The sequence below is a fragment of the Heptranchias perlo genome, chromosome 7, assembly GCF_035084215.1.
Source record: "Heptranchias perlo isolate sHepPer1 chromosome 7, sHepPer1.hap1, whole genome shotgun sequence".
Taxonomy (NCBI): Eukaryota; Metazoa; Chordata; class Chondrichthyes; order Hexanchiformes; family Hexanchidae; genus Heptranchias; species Heptranchias perlo.
The window spans coordinates 95,181,538-95,196,823 of record NC_090331.1 but is presented as its reverse complement, the minus strand read 5'-3'; the positions used below and the strand labels follow the sequence as shown (position 1 = coordinate 95,196,823).

At 44.4% G+C, this 15,286-nt stretch overlaps 1 protein-coding gene across 1 annotated transcript in view; it reads right to left on the bottom strand.

The window, feature by feature from the left end:
• Positions 1–15,286, bottom strand: part of bmpr2b (bone morphogenetic protein receptor, type II b (serine/threonine kinase)) — a 156,315-nt gene that overhangs the window by 16,543 nt on the left and 124,486 nt on the right. The window contains exons 7-8 of the mRNA XM_067988231.1: positions 4,977–5,091; positions 368–528 (exon numbers count right to left, since the gene is read on the bottom strand). Coding sequence (XP_067844332.1) covers positions 368–528; positions 4,977–5,091 — 276 coding nt within the window. The remainder of the gene's footprint in view (positions 1–367; positions 529–4,976; positions 5,092–15,286) is intronic.

Below are 15,286 nucleotides of genomic sequence, written 5' to 3'. Positions count from 1 at the left end.
ACAGGCTGCATATAACCCCTGTACCCCTGAAACACTGCCTCTCTACAAGTACATAACAGGAGGTATATTACCCCTGATAACACTGCCTCCCGTACTAGTTTATAACAGGCAGTATTTTACCTCTGATAACACTACCCCCCCGTACAAGTATATAAAAGGCAGTATTTTACCTCTGATAACACTACCCCCCCATACAAGTATATAAAAGGCAGTATTTTACTTCTGATAATATTGCCCCTCTACAAGTAAATAGCAGGAGGTATATTACTTACTCCTTTACTCTTGACAATACTGCCCCCTTGTGTTTTAAAACCCAAATAAATATGGTAATTATACCTGCACAATCTTCTACTCTTTTGCTGCTCACCTCACTGATGGCTGCTGTGTCCTCCTCTCCCGGTCGAACCAGTCTATTTCCGGTCAGTTTCATGGACAGGCCAAAGTCGCTGATGGCACACGTTCCATCGTTCTTCACCAGCACGTTCCTGCTGTTGAGGTCCCGGTGTGTAATGGCTGCCTTGTACTGATCTGGAGGGGACAAACATGTCTCAATGTTAAAACGTATGCTCAGCGGCTGTGTTTGTTTTCCTCCAATCCTCCACCCTCCTCTCCTGAAACCATTTGTCACTTCAACTAATATTGTTCCAGGCCACAGGTCATTCTCCAGTACCTCACTCAAGCTGCAATTTTTCATGTGATCTTACTGAGATGTTTAAAGTGATAAAAGAGAATTTGACAGGGCAGGTAAAGAGAAACTATTTCATCTGGTGAGGGAGTCCAGAACAAAGGGGGCACAATCTTAAAATTAGAGCCAGGCTGTTCAGGGGTGACGTCAGGAATCTGGAACTCTCTCCCCAAGAGGCTGTGGATGTTGGGTCAATTGGAGCTTTCAAGACTGAGATCGATAAATTCAATATGGAAATCAGGAGGAACTTCTTTACCTAGAGGGTGGTTAGATTGTGGAATTCACTACCACAAGGAGTAGTTGAGGTGAATAGCATAGGTGCATTTAAGGGGAAGCTAGATAAACACACGAGGGAGAAAGAAATAGAAGGATATGGTGATAGGGTTACATGAAGTAGGGAGGGAGGAGGCTCGTGTGGAGCATAAACACCGGCATAGATCTGTTGGGCCGAATGGCCTGTTTCTGTGCTGCACATTCTATGATAGACTTTTGTTGGGTAAGGGTATCAATGGATATGGAGCAACGGTGGTAAAATGGAGTTGAGGTACAGATTATCCATGATCTAATTGATTTGAGAGCAGGCTCGAGGGGCTGAATGGCCTCCTCCTGTTCCTATGCTCCTATTGTGGTTGAAAGAAGTACTATGGCTGGCACAGGGAAATGTGGAGGATCTCTCCCACAAGGAGGAATCCAGCTAAAGACCAACAAATAGGTCAATTGTGTCCTACTCTCAGCAGCCTCCCTATCAGCACCCTTTCACTCTGGGACATTGGCAGAGCAATGCGTTAAAAAAAAAGGAAGATATTGAAATCATCCTTACTGTTCTGAGGGAAAGAGAGAGGGAGAGAATTACATAGCAGGAAGGAGACAGAGCAAGAGGAACGCAGAGAGATGCCAACAAAAAAAGAGGCAAATAGACAGACAGTGGTAGAAAGAAAAGTGGGAAAAAAAGAGGGGAAAAAGACAGAGGAAGATAGAGGAAGGGGGGTAAGTGAAACACTTAGAAGCAATGAGGGGGCAAAAGAGCGGGAAAGGCAGAAGGAGTGTGAGGGAGATCTGCTCCTTATCTAATTTTGTTGTAGATCTACCTGTCCAAAACTGGAAGTGGGAATGGAACATGCATGTGAAAATTGCCATGTGTGGCCCAACATTGATCTCCTCACACATGTGCGAGCCCAAGACTGAACATGAGACCGATCCTTTCACACGTGAATATCAGAATGACCCCCTTACAGGTGTGAACTTAAAATTGGTCATCTCGCACACACATATCAAGCCGAGACTGATCCACTCATGCAGGTGTGACCACCACATTGGCCCCTTGTGCATGTGTGACCACGAGACTGGCCCCTTGTACATGTGTGATCACGAGACTGGCCCCTTGTACATGTATGATCACGAGACTGGCCCCTTGTACATGTGTGATCACAAAACTGGTCCCGTTGTACATGTGGGATCATGAGACTGGTCCCCTTGTACATGTGTGATCATGAGACTGGCCCCTTGCACATGTGTGATCATGAGACTGGCCCCTTGCACATGTGTGATCACGAGACTAGTCCCCTCGTGCAAGTGCACAGTCCTTTTTTAAACGCAGTGATTGAAAACTGGACATTTACTTCTTAGCTTTCATTTCTCAAAACTACCAGGCGATTCCCCCCACTCTCCTGGAAACTGGAGCGTAAAGCACAAAGCTGGCCAGCTGGTCACCCCAGATCCCGCACCCCTTAGATCGAAGGATCAGTGTTCCACTGAGAATTAGCAACTTATTGAAAAAGGAGGTGGCGGTTTAGAATTAAGCCTCAATACCCACAATATATACTACAGCACATCAAATCTCACAGCTCTGAAAGAAGGCGACTTCAAAACCAATGACATAGGTAGACCTAGGAATGAGGTGCTGTTGATGGAGTTTGAGGAGTTCGGGTCCGAATTAAAAAGCGGAACCTCAAAGGTAATAATCTCTGTACTACTACCTGAGCCATGCACAAATTGGCATGGGGACAAACAGATTAGATTGTTAAATGCGTGGCTGAAAGAGTGGTGTGGAAAGCAGGGGTTTCAATTCATGGGGCACTGGCACCAGTACTGGGGAAAGAGGGAGCATTCGAGACAGTTTTCTAGAACAATATGTCGAGGAACCAATCAGGGAACAGGCTATTTTAGATCTAGTACTGCGTAATGAGACAGGATTAATTAATAATCTTATAGTTAAGGATCCTCTGGGGCAGAGTGATCATAATATGATGGAATTTCATATTGAGTTTGAGAGTGATGCAGTTAAATCCGAAACTAGGGTCTTAAATTTAAATAAAGCCAATTACGTAAGTATGAGGGGTAAATTGGCTACGGTAGATTGGGAAATTAGATTAAAAGATACGACAGTAGATAAGCAATGGCAAACATTTAAAGAAATATTTCATAATTCTCAACAAATATACATTCCCATGAGGAATAAAATCTCCACAGGAAAATTGATCCAACTGTGGCTAACTAGAGAAGTTAAGAATAGTATTAGATTAAAAGATGCTTACAATGTTGCCAAAAAGAGTAGTAAGCCTGAGGATTGGGAGGGTTTTAGAAATCAGCAAAGGATGACCAAAAAATTGATAGTGGGAAAACATTGAATATGAGAGTAAACTAGCAAGAAATATATAAACAGATTATAAGAGCTTCTACAAGTATGTAAAAAGGAAGAGAGTAGCAAAAGTAGACGTGGGTCCCTTGAGGCAGAGACAGGAGAAATTATAATGGGGAATAAGGAAATAGCAGAGACGTTAAACAAATATTTTTTATCTGTCTTCACAGTAGAAGACACAAAAAACATAATGGAAATAGTGGGGAACCAAGGGTCTAATGAGAGTGAGGAACTTAAAGTAATTACGATTAGTAAAGAAAAAGTACTGGAGAAATTAATGGGACTAAAAGCCGACAAATCCCCTGGACCTGATGGCCTACATCCTGGGGTTCTAAAGGTGGCTGCAGAGATACTGGATGCATTGGTTTTGATCTTCCAAAATTCTCTAGATTCTAGAACAGTCCCAGCGGATTGGAAGGTAGCAAATGTAATCCCACTATTCAAAAAAGGAGGGAGAGAAAACAGGGAACTATAGGCCAGTTAGCCTATAGTAGTGGGGAAAATGCTAGAATCTATTATTAAGGACGTAGTAACAGGAAACTTAGAAAATCATAATATGATTAGGCTGAGTCAACATGGTTTTATGAAAGGGAAATCGTGTTTGACAAATCTATTAGAGTTTTTTGAGGATGTAACTAGCAGGGTAGATAAAGGGGAACCAGTGGATGTAGTATATTTGGATTTTCAAAAGGCATTTGATAAGGTGCCACACAAGAGGTTGTTACACAAGATTAGGGCTCATGGAATTGGGGTAATATATTGGCATGGATTGAGGATTGGTTAACGGACAGAAAACAGAGAGTAGGGATAAACGGGTCATTTTCAGGTTGGCAGGTTGTAACTGGTAGTGTGCCGCAAGGACCAGTGCTTGGACCTAAACTGTATACAATATATATCAATGACTTAGATGAGGAGACCGAGTGCGATGTATCCAAGTTTGCTGACAATACAAAGCTAGGTGGCAAAGTAAGCTGTGAGGAGGACGCAAAGGCTGCAAAGGGATATAGACAGGGTAAGTGAGAGGGTGAGAAGGTGGCAGATGGAGTATAACTTGGGGAAATGTGAAATTACCCACTTTGGTAGGAAGAATAGAAAAATAGAATATTTTTTTAAAAGGTGAGAGGCTAAGAAATGTTGGTATTCAGAGGGATTTGGGTGTCCCTGTACACGAATCACAGAAAGTTAACGTGCAGATACAGCAAGCAATTAGGAAGGCAAATGGTCTAGAACTAGGGGTCATAGTCTCAAGATAAGGGGTCGGCCATTTAGGACCGAGATGAGGAAAAATTTCTTCACTCAGAGAGTTGTGAAACTTTGGAATTCTCTACCCCAGAGGGCTGTGGGTGCTCAGTCATTGAGTATATTCAAGGCTGAGATCGATAGATTTTTGGACACTAAGGGAATCAGGCTTGTGGGGATCGGGCAGGGAAGTGGAGTTGAGGTCAAAGATCAGCCATGATCTGATTGAATGGTGGAGCAGGCTCGAGGGGCTGTATGGCCTACTCCTATTTCTTATGTTCAAACTATGTCAATAAGTTCAAAACCTACAAGCAAGACAAGAAAAATGCAGCAAATCATGAAAAGGCAGTGAGTTACTACAAGTAACGTGCCAGTAGGAAGGGCAGGTCCTGTGAACTCTCTGCTGTTGCTCACCAGTTCGCAGTAGTTCCGTGTGAAGGTAGGCCAGGCCCTTGGTGATGGTGTGTGCCAGCCGGCAGGAGCTAACCCAGTCATTGCTGTGCAGACTCAGGTACTTGCACAATGAGCCCTACATGACAAGGAAACAAACATATTGAGATGAACCACAAAGATTTGTGCAGCCAGTTGAATCCTTATAACACATATTCATCAAAAATTAGAAATAAAAACTTTCATTTGCATGGTACTTCATTTGAAACATTCCAAGTGCTTCATGAGACCAACAGCTTTGTTATGTAGGCAAGGGCAGCAGCCACTGTACGGCAGCACGGCCCCACAAACAGTAAGGATCAGAATGACCAGTTACTCTGTGTTTAGTGGTGTTGGTTGAGGGAATAATGTTGGCCAGGACGCCGGGAAAATTCAGCTGCTCTTCTTCTGATAGTGCGATGGGTTCTTTAATGACCATCTGGACAGGCAGACGGGGGCTCGGTTTAACCTCTCATCCGAAACACGGCATCTCTGACAGTGCTGCACCGCTCCGGATTATGGGCTCAAGTCCCCCCGGGGTGCCGGCAACCTCGGTCTTTGCAGAATCACGGTGCACCTTCAGCAGGGCAGCGGTTCTGTCTGCTACACCAATGAGCCCAGTCCTCACCCCAGCCGATTTTTTGAGGTCAAGATCGTCACTTTTTTTTCCTTAGGCAGGTTCCCCTGCCTCCGCCTAGATGAGGGGGACGCTGGATGGCTGTGGCCAGAAGAATCTCTGCTGGCCCGAGAGGTTTTAAACGTTCACAAGAAAAACAGCATTGGCTGTGCAATTAATCGCCCTGTGACTGATTGCATAAGCTTCCTGGCCCTTGAAATTTTGACCCTCACCTTCTCCCTCATCCAATGTGGGCACAGGTCACGTGCAGAGGGTGAGAGTGCTGCATGGGATGCCAAATGTGAGGCTGCGCCTGCACCCCAATAAGCTGAACTGGTCCCATAACATGAGGTTAGCCGAGACCTGTGGAAGGATTAGCAGCTGGAGGCCTGTCGACAAAGGGGCAAAATGTAAGGGCGGCCCTTTAATTAGGAGTGACACCAGTCTTTCCTGAAGCACCCATTCTGAATGGGCGTTCAGCATCTGGAGTGGAAATCGAGTGCAACTGCTGCATTTTGGGGAGGCCCTTTCAATGAACAAATCTCTAAATACTTGCAAAAGGTAGGTGATGCATAGAATTATCAGGGCCAGAGTGATCTCCTAGACTAGTTTTGATCTCCAAAAGAGGTCGGGGAGGAAGTTCCCAGATTTGTTTTCCTCCCCAAATTTGCCTGGGTTTTATCTGGTGTTTCGCCGCTCCCAGGAGATCACATGGTTTTGGGTGGAATGTGGAGTGTATATATTGGGTACCACAAGGTACCACAATTGTGTGGGGCAGGTTGGATGGGCGACCAGAGGATCTTTCCCTGTCCGTCATTATTCAGATATTCGTAAACGACAGGACCTCGATGAGCCTCGCACTCATTTTGTGCGCAGGGTCCCAACGAGCCTTGTGCTGCCTGGCTGCAATGGGGAGGAAGTAGAGCCTGTGTCAGGTGTTCGTGCCCGAACGTATCGGGAGCATCGACGCAATGGGTGCAGGTCCTTACTTTATTGATCCCACTGTTTTCTTTAATGCTTTTGCCACATTACATCAACTCCACAAATTTGCATAAAATGTTACGTGGATAACTCAGTTCCCTCCAGGAAAGAAGAACTTGCATTTCTACAGTGTCTTTTACAACCTCATGATGTCCCAAAGCGCTTTACAGCCAATGAAGTAATGTTGACGTGTAGTCATTGTTGTAATGTGGGAAATGTGGCAGCCAATTTGCGCACAGCAAGATCCCACAAACAGCAATGTGATGATGACCAGATCATCTGTTTTAATGATATTGGTTAAGGGATAAATATTGGCCAGGACACCGGGGGAACTCCACTGCTCTTTTTCGAATAGTACCATGGGAGCTTTTACGTCTCATCCAAAAGACGGCACTTCCAACAGTGCAGCACTCCCTCAGTACTGGACCGGAGTGTCTGGAAGGAGTGATTAGGTGGGATAAATATTGGGCAGGACACTAAGTCCAGAGGGTGTGTGTTCCAGGCCCAATCTAGGAGTTAAGTGCATAAACCCGAGAGACAGACGAGTGCTGCAATATCGAAGGTGCCGTCCTTCAGGTGAGATGTTAAACCGAGGACCCCTGTTAAAGATCCCATGGCTCTATTTTGCAGGAGAGCAGAGTGTTCTCCCGGTGACCTGTCCAACATTCCACCCTGAACAAACAACACCAAAAACAGATTCGATTTATCCTTCATCCCATGGTCACTGTGTGCAAAATTGCTGCTCCGTTTGGCTGTATAACAGTCGCTCGACTTCAAAGTAACTCATCGTATTAAAGTGTTTTGAGACGTTTCTGGGAGAGGTGTGATAAGGAGCTAGGGAAGTGCAAGTCTGACATTCTTATTCAACGTGTAACCTTGTCTGTGAAGTAAGCAAGCATACTTTACGTTTGCTTTAGCGTCAGGAGAAATGATTTTGCTGAAATCCGAGCCACAAATGTCACCCTGGCACTGTACTAATCAATAAGTGCCAGCGTCACATAGCCCAGCGTGAAGCCACTTGCTTCTTTGAGCTCTGAAAGATGTCTCTATTTCGTGTTCCAAACTTCAAAAAATTATTTCAAGTCGAGGGGGGAACTGCATTTTGTTCAAAGCGGTGCCTCTTCTTACAGAGGGATATACTCAGACTGTCGAATTTTTACTGATTCTTTTTAAAAGCAGTCAATTTTCTTAAGGGCGCGGATACTTTGAAGTCAGGCTCCATGGGAAGCAGTGGGGACGTGTGAATTCAGGCCAACTTGACTTGCGGCTCCCCAGCTGCCTGAGCCCAGGAAGCCACAAGCTGGGAAGTCAGGTTTGAAGAGAAAGTACTCCCCCCCCCCCCGCCCCAGACCTTCCTTTCTGCCTGCTACTCTGGGGGCTGTAATCTGGGGCTCGGAATAGTTTTTCCCCCCAAACTTGGACAACACCCCCTCCCGTAGTACCTACCTCCACTCCACCCCGTGGCTCAGTTGCCTTGGGTACAAATCAGCCACACAGATCAGAAGCTCCCAGTTACTGTCGAATGAGCTGATCTCAGCTGGGGTTAGTACCCATGTCTAAGGGAGGAGAAGAGTCAGCCCACTCCTGATCCATTTAGTGAGAATTGTGTTTTACTGTTGCAGCACCCCCCCCACCTCTGTGGTTAAATAGCCTGCTGGCACTCTGTCTATAAGCTCAGAAATGAAGATGGGCCACTTTAAACAGGATACTGGAGGGTTACCATTCCCTGTGAAACTGTACCCCAATGAGAAAGAAAGACTTTGCATTTATATAACGCTTTTCACGACCTCAGGATGTCCCAAAGCCAATGAAGTATTTTTGAAATGGAGTCACTGTTGTAATGTAGGAATGTAATGAGGGGGTTACATAGAGTTTACATAAATGCATCAGGTCTTGGGACTGAGTCCCATAGCCCAGAGAATGCTCCTCACTGTAAATTCTGCAGACCAAACTTTGGGACTGAACTGCCCTTCCCATCTATGTTTCCCCGCTCCTATTTTCTGCTGAAGGTGTCAACTCCTTACTAGGGCATGGCGCAGTTGCTTTGCAGTACCTTGGCGCCGCTTGTGAGCCGAGGTAGAGAGTGTCAAGAGCCGAGCCCCTATCCTGTCCGCACAAAGCACGTTCCAGCAGGGTAACTGGGTCATTTTTCCCTCCCTCCCTGGGACACTGAGCCCCATTCTAGCTTCCCAATAGCCATGCCGGGGGTAGCTTCGAGGAGGCGGCAAAATGGGCAATAAGTAAAGAAAGAATCTACAGTAATGAAGGAATCGAGGCAGTAATCAGTCCAGGTGAACGCAAAACAGGTATTAGGGCTGTAAGATTTACATGTCCTCTTGTCTCTACCTCTTTCAGCTGAGGGTATCCTGAACAATTAACAGTTTCACTAACTCATCCTACTGTCTGAGCTTGTTACATACACCACAGGCCCTTGCATCTCTATGTGTATTATATTTCATGCTTTTTTCAATGTTCATGAATTCAATTGCATTCAATTTCACAGATTGGTGCTTTTAGTGCAGTATCATTAGTGCCCTGCGAGGGGAGCTGCTGATTCATAAATGTTAATAAAAACATAGCTCTCAGTTGCTCCACCAACAGGCCCGTAATGGTACTGCAGACCAATTATTCCCTCTCCTCCAGAAGGGCTGTCTATAGTGACACCACTCACTATTCCCAGGCAGATTGGAGATGATGGGGTAATTCCCCCGACAATCATGCCTGGAGACTGCACTGCTGTAAGTGACTGGGATTGATTTTATGCACATAATTTGTATCTAACTATCCTCCACTCACTGCATTTTGCTGGAGAAATCACCCGGCTTTTATCGGGAGATGTTGCTGTAGTTTCGGTCATGGGTTCTTTTTATTGCAGTTCGTAGAGATTCTTTTTAAATAGACTCTGTAGACTGTTTGGTGCAGTGCACTATTTAATTAGACTCTGTTTGCTGAGTAAATAGACTTTGTTTTGAGTCCTGCCGTAAGTCCCGCCCCACCTTCAATTCATTGGCTGATACAGTGGTGTCAATAGACACGCTGCCCCAGAAGGCATTAACTCCTCTGGGCAGGGGAAGTTTACCACGGCCTCATCCTGTCCTAACTGATTCCAGCATGCTCTTTTCAGCAGACGTCACTGGATAACGAGCTGGTTTCTCCCTCCATCTAATCCAGGGAAGTCGCAGGCACAGTAATTGAAATGAATGCACGGGAAATAGACAGATCAGCCCATTCTGTCAGTATTACATTTTTTCCCCCTCTGATACCTCAAGTTGGCTATTCCACTGTGGAGGAAATCACCTGACATCTATAAGCAGATTACTTTCCAGCAGAGATCCCTGGATAGCAATCGGGATCGGGATGAACTCTGCTTAATCCAGGTTAGTGAACGATAAAGGTGAGAGGTGTTAGTGCTGGTCCATTTCAGGCACCCAGTGTCAGCACCAAGCACTCGCAAATATAGCACGATTAGATGCAGAGTAAAGCTTCTTATATGCATCCCACAATGGCTGTTTGAGAATTTGAATTTGGTTTAAAAAATCTGGAAATCAAAAGCTGGTATCAGTAAAAGTGACCATGAAGCTGTCGTAAAAACCCAACTGGCTCACTAATGTCCTATATGGAAGGAAACCTGCCGTCCTTACCTGGTCTGGCCTGTATGTGACTCCAGAAGTAGAGTCTGAAGGGGAGGAAGGTAAAAGCAGAAGTGGGCGATAGTGTGGAGGCAACAGACAGCAGTATTAGTGATATACAGGGTATGGGGCTGGAAGCTCAGCTGAAAGTCAAACAAGTTGTGCCTGAGCAAACAGGGTGATGTAGTTGGGGGGCCGGAGTGCAGTCTTTTGGCAGCAGCGGAACAGGAAGGCTTTGGTATTGCCAGTTTTAAGTCCTGACTGATTTGCAACATGATGTCAACAAGCAGCCAGACAGCACAGTGGTGCTCCCTGAGTCGATGGAGGTGGCTGAGTGCTGAAGCGGTTGTTGTCAGTACCAATATGGAAGCCAGCCCCCGTGCCAGAGATGAAGTCCGTTGGCAACATGTAGATGAAGAATAGGAGGGGTGCCCAGAATGGAACTGCTGAGGTGACTGAGTGAGGTTGAGGCGAGGAATCATTGCAGGAGATACAGTGGCTACTTTGGGCAATGTAGGAATGGAAACAGACAAGGGCAATGCCATGAAAGAGAAAAGGGTGGAGAAGGATGGAGCAGTAAACCACACTGAATGCTGCGGAGTGGGCGAAGGGAACAAAGAACAGTAGCACATGGTGACTTACTGGTGTTGTGAGTGTAGACCGAATTGAAGGAATTTCAACAAGAAATAATGGAAGAGGTGAGTATGGAGCTGAAACTGACAACACAGACCAGGACTTTAGAGAGGAATGGGAGATTAAAGATTGGACTGTAGTTGAAGAGGATGGAGGAGTTTAGGGTGGGATTTTTCAGGAATGTGCTATTGGCCGTTTTAAAGGGTGACGGAACAGTATTGAGGACAATGTCAGCACTAAGTTAAGAGAGATAGTTCTGTGCTCAGAAGTTGGTTTAGGATGGGGTTAGGGCACAGCAGATACAAGGTGAGGGCTGGCGTAAGGTAATAATTATACAGATCCGGGGTGGGGAAGGAGGACAGTTCTCAGGCAGTCGAGCAAATAGTCTCTTTCATCCCATCAGCTTGGACTGGATTTGAAAGGTGAAAGGCCAAAGTATAACCCATTCCATTATCTTCCCATTGAACTGGTTGTTATGTATCGTATCATAGTATGTTACAGGACAGAAGGAGGCCATTCGGCCCATCGTGCCTGTGCCGACTCTTCGAAAGAGCTACCCAATTAGTCCCACTCCTCTGCTCCTTCCCCATAGCCCTGTAATTTTTTCCCTTCAAGTATTTATCCAATTCCCCTTTGAAAGTTACTACTGAATCTGCTTCCACCACCCTTTCAGGCAGTGTATTCCAGATCATCATCTCTGCGTAAAAAAAATATTTCCTCATATCGCCTCTGGCTCTTTTGCTGATCACCTTAAATTTGTGTCCTCTGGTTACCGACCCTTCTGCCATTGGAAACAGTTTCTTCTTATTTACTATCAAAATTGTTCATGATTTTGAACACCTCTAACCAATCTCCCCTTAACCTTCTCTGCTCCAAGGAGAACAATCCCAGCTTCTCCAGTCTCTCCACATTACTGAAGCCCCTAGAACTATTCTAGTAAATCTCTTCTGCACCCTCTCTAAGGCCTTGACATCCTCCTTAAACTGTGGTGCCCAGAATTGAACACAATACTCCAGCTGAGGCCTAACCAGTGTTTTATGAAGGTTTAGCATAACTTCCTTGCTATTGTACTCTATGCCTCTAATAATAAAGCCCAGGGCCCCATATGTTTTTTTTAAAAACAGCCTTCTCAACTTGTCCTGCAACCTTCGAAGATTTGTGTATGTACATCCCCAGGTCTCTCTGTTCCTGCACCCCCTTTAAAATTGTACCATTTAGTTTATATTGCCTCTCCTCATTCTTCCGACCAAAATGTATCACTTCACACTTCTCTGTGTTAAATTTCATCTGCCATGCGTTTGCCCATTTCACCAGCCTGTCTATGTCCTCCTGAAGTCTGTTACTATCCTCCACATTGTTTACTGCATTTCTCAGTTTTGTGTCATCTGCAAATCTTGAAATTATACCCTCTATACCCAAGTCCAGGTCATTAATATAGAGGAGGAAAAAGACTCCACAAAAAGGGTGAACCAACCATGGCTAACTAAGGAAGTCAAGGATGGTATCAGGTTAAAAGAAAATGCATACAACATGACAAAGATTACTGGTACGCCCGAAGATTGGGAAAACTTTAAAAACCAGCAAAGGATGACTAAAAGAATAATAAAGAGGGAGAAAATAAATTATGAGAGTAAACTAGCAAGAAATATAAAAACTGACAGTAAAAGCTTCTACAAGTATATAAAAAGGAAGAGGGTAGCTAAAGTAAACATTGGTCCCTTAGAGGATGAGACTGGGGAAATAATAATGGAAAACAAGGAAATGGCAGAGGAATTGAACAGATATTTTGTATCTGTCTTCACAGTAGAAGACACTAATAATATATCAATAATAGTAGAAAATCAAGGGGCAAAGGGGAGGAATTAAAAACAATTCCTATCAGTAGAGAAAAAGTACTGGTTAAACTAATGGGTCTAAAGGCTGACAAGTCCCCTGGACCTGATGGCTTGCATCCGAGGGTCTTAAAGGAAGTGGCTACAGAGATAGTGGATGCATTGGTTGTAATCTTCCAGAATTCAAGAAGGGACTGAGACAGAAAGCAGATAACTATAGACCAGTTAGCCTAACATCTGTCATTGGGAAAATGCTAGAATCCATTATTAAGGAAGTAGTAGCAGGACATTTGGAGACTCATAATAAATCAAGGAGAGTCAACATGGTTTTATGAAGGGGAAATGATGTCTGACAAATTTATTAGAGTTCTTTGAGGAAGTAACGGGCAGGGTGGATAAAGGGGAACCAATGGATGCAGTATATTTGGATTTCCAAAAGGCATTCGATAAGGTGCCACATAAAAGATTACTGCACAACATAAGAGCTCATGGTGTTGGGGGTAATATACTGGCATGGATAGAGGATTGGCTAACTAACAGAAAACAAAGAGTCGGGAAAAAAGGGTAATTTTCAAAATGGCAATCTGTGACTAGCGGGGTGCCGCAGGGATCAGTGCTGGGGCCTCAACTATTTACAATATATATCAATGACTTGGATGAAGGAACAGTGTGTATTGTGGCCAAATTTGCTGATGATACAAAGAAAGGTAGAAAAGCAAGTTGCAATGAGGACACAAAGTGTCTGCAAAGGGATATTGACAGGTTAAGGGAATGGGCAAAAATTTGGCAGATGGAATATAATGTGGGAAAATGTGAAGTCATCCACTTTGGGAGGAAAAATAAAAAAGCAAAATATTATTTGAATGGAGAAATATTACAAAATGCTGCGGTACAGAGGGATCTGGGTGTCCTCGTACATGAAACGCAAAAAGTCAACATACAGGTGCAGCAGGTAATCCAGAAGGCAAACAGAATATTGGCATTTATTTCTAAGGGGATAGAGTATTAATGCAGGGAAGTCATGCTACAACTGCACAGGGTGCTGGTGAGACCACACCTGGAGTACTGCATACAGTTCTGGTGCCCTTATTTAAGGAAGGACATACTTGCATTGGAGGCAGTTCAGAGAAGGTTCACTAGGTTGATTCCGGGTATGGAAGGGTTGTCTTATGAGGAAAGATTGAACAGGTTGGGTCTATACTCATTGGAGTTTAGAAGAATGAGAGGAGATCTTATTGAAATATACAAGATTCTGAGGGGACTCGATAGGGTAGATGCTGAGAGGATGTTACCCCTCATGAGGGAATCTAAAACTAGGGGGCATAGTCTCAGAATAAGGGGTCACCCATTTAAGATGGAAATGAGGAGAAATTTCTTCTCCCAGAGGGTTGTGAATCTTTGGAATTCTTTACCCCAAAAAGCTGTGGAGGCTGAGTCATTGAATACATTCAAGGCTGAGTTAGACAATTTTTTGATCAGCAAGGGAGTCAGAGGATATGGGGAAAAGGCGGGAAAGTGGAGTTGAGGTAATTGAATGGCAAAGCAGGCTCGAGGGGCCGAATGGCCTACTCCTGCTCCTATCTCTTATGGTCTTATCAAAAAGAGCAATGGTCCTAATACCGACCCCTGGGGAACACCACTGTATACTTGCCTCCAGTCTGAAAAACAACCGTTCACCACTACTCTTTTTTTTCTGTCCATTAGCCAATTTTGTATCCATGCTGGCACTGTCCCTTTAATCCCATGGGCTTTAATTTTGCTAACAAGTCTATTATGTGGTACTTTATCAAATGCCATTTGAAAGTCCATATACACAACATCACTGCACTATCCTTATCAACTCTCTCCGTTACTTCATCAAAGAACTCAATCAAGTTAGTCAAATGCGATTTCCCTTTAACAAACCTGTGCTGACTTTCATTTATTAGCCCTACTTTTCCAAGTGTCAATTAATTTTGTCCCGGATTATTGTCTCTAAAAGTTTCCCCACCAGCGACGTTAGGCTGACTGGCCTGTAATTGCCGGGTTTATCCCTCTCCCCTTTTTTGAACAGGGGTGTAACATTTGCAATCCTCCAGTCCTCTGGCACCTTCCTCATATCTAAGGAGGATTGGAAGATTACGGCCAGAGCCTCTGCAATTTCTATCCTTACTTCCCTCAGTAACCTAGGATGTATCCCATCCGGACCGGGTGACTTTTCTACTTTGAGTACTGCCAATCTTTTAAGTACCTCCTCTTTATCTATTTTTATCCTATCCAATATCGCCACTACCTCCTCCTAAACTGTGACATTGGCAGCATCCTCTTCTCTAGTGAAGACCGATGTGAAGTATTCATTTAGTACCTCAACCATACCCTCTGCCTCCACGAGAAGATCTCCTTTTTTGTCCCTAATCGGCATCACCCTTCCTTTGACTACCCTTTTACTATTATTATGTATATAAAAGACTTTTGGGTTCCCTTTTTATATTAGCCACTATTCTGTTCTCATACTCTCTCTTTGCCTCTTTTATTCCCTTTTTTAGATCTCCTCTGTACTTTCTGTATTCAGCCTGGTTCTCTACTGTATTATGAACCTTACATTTGTCATAAGTCTCCTTTTCA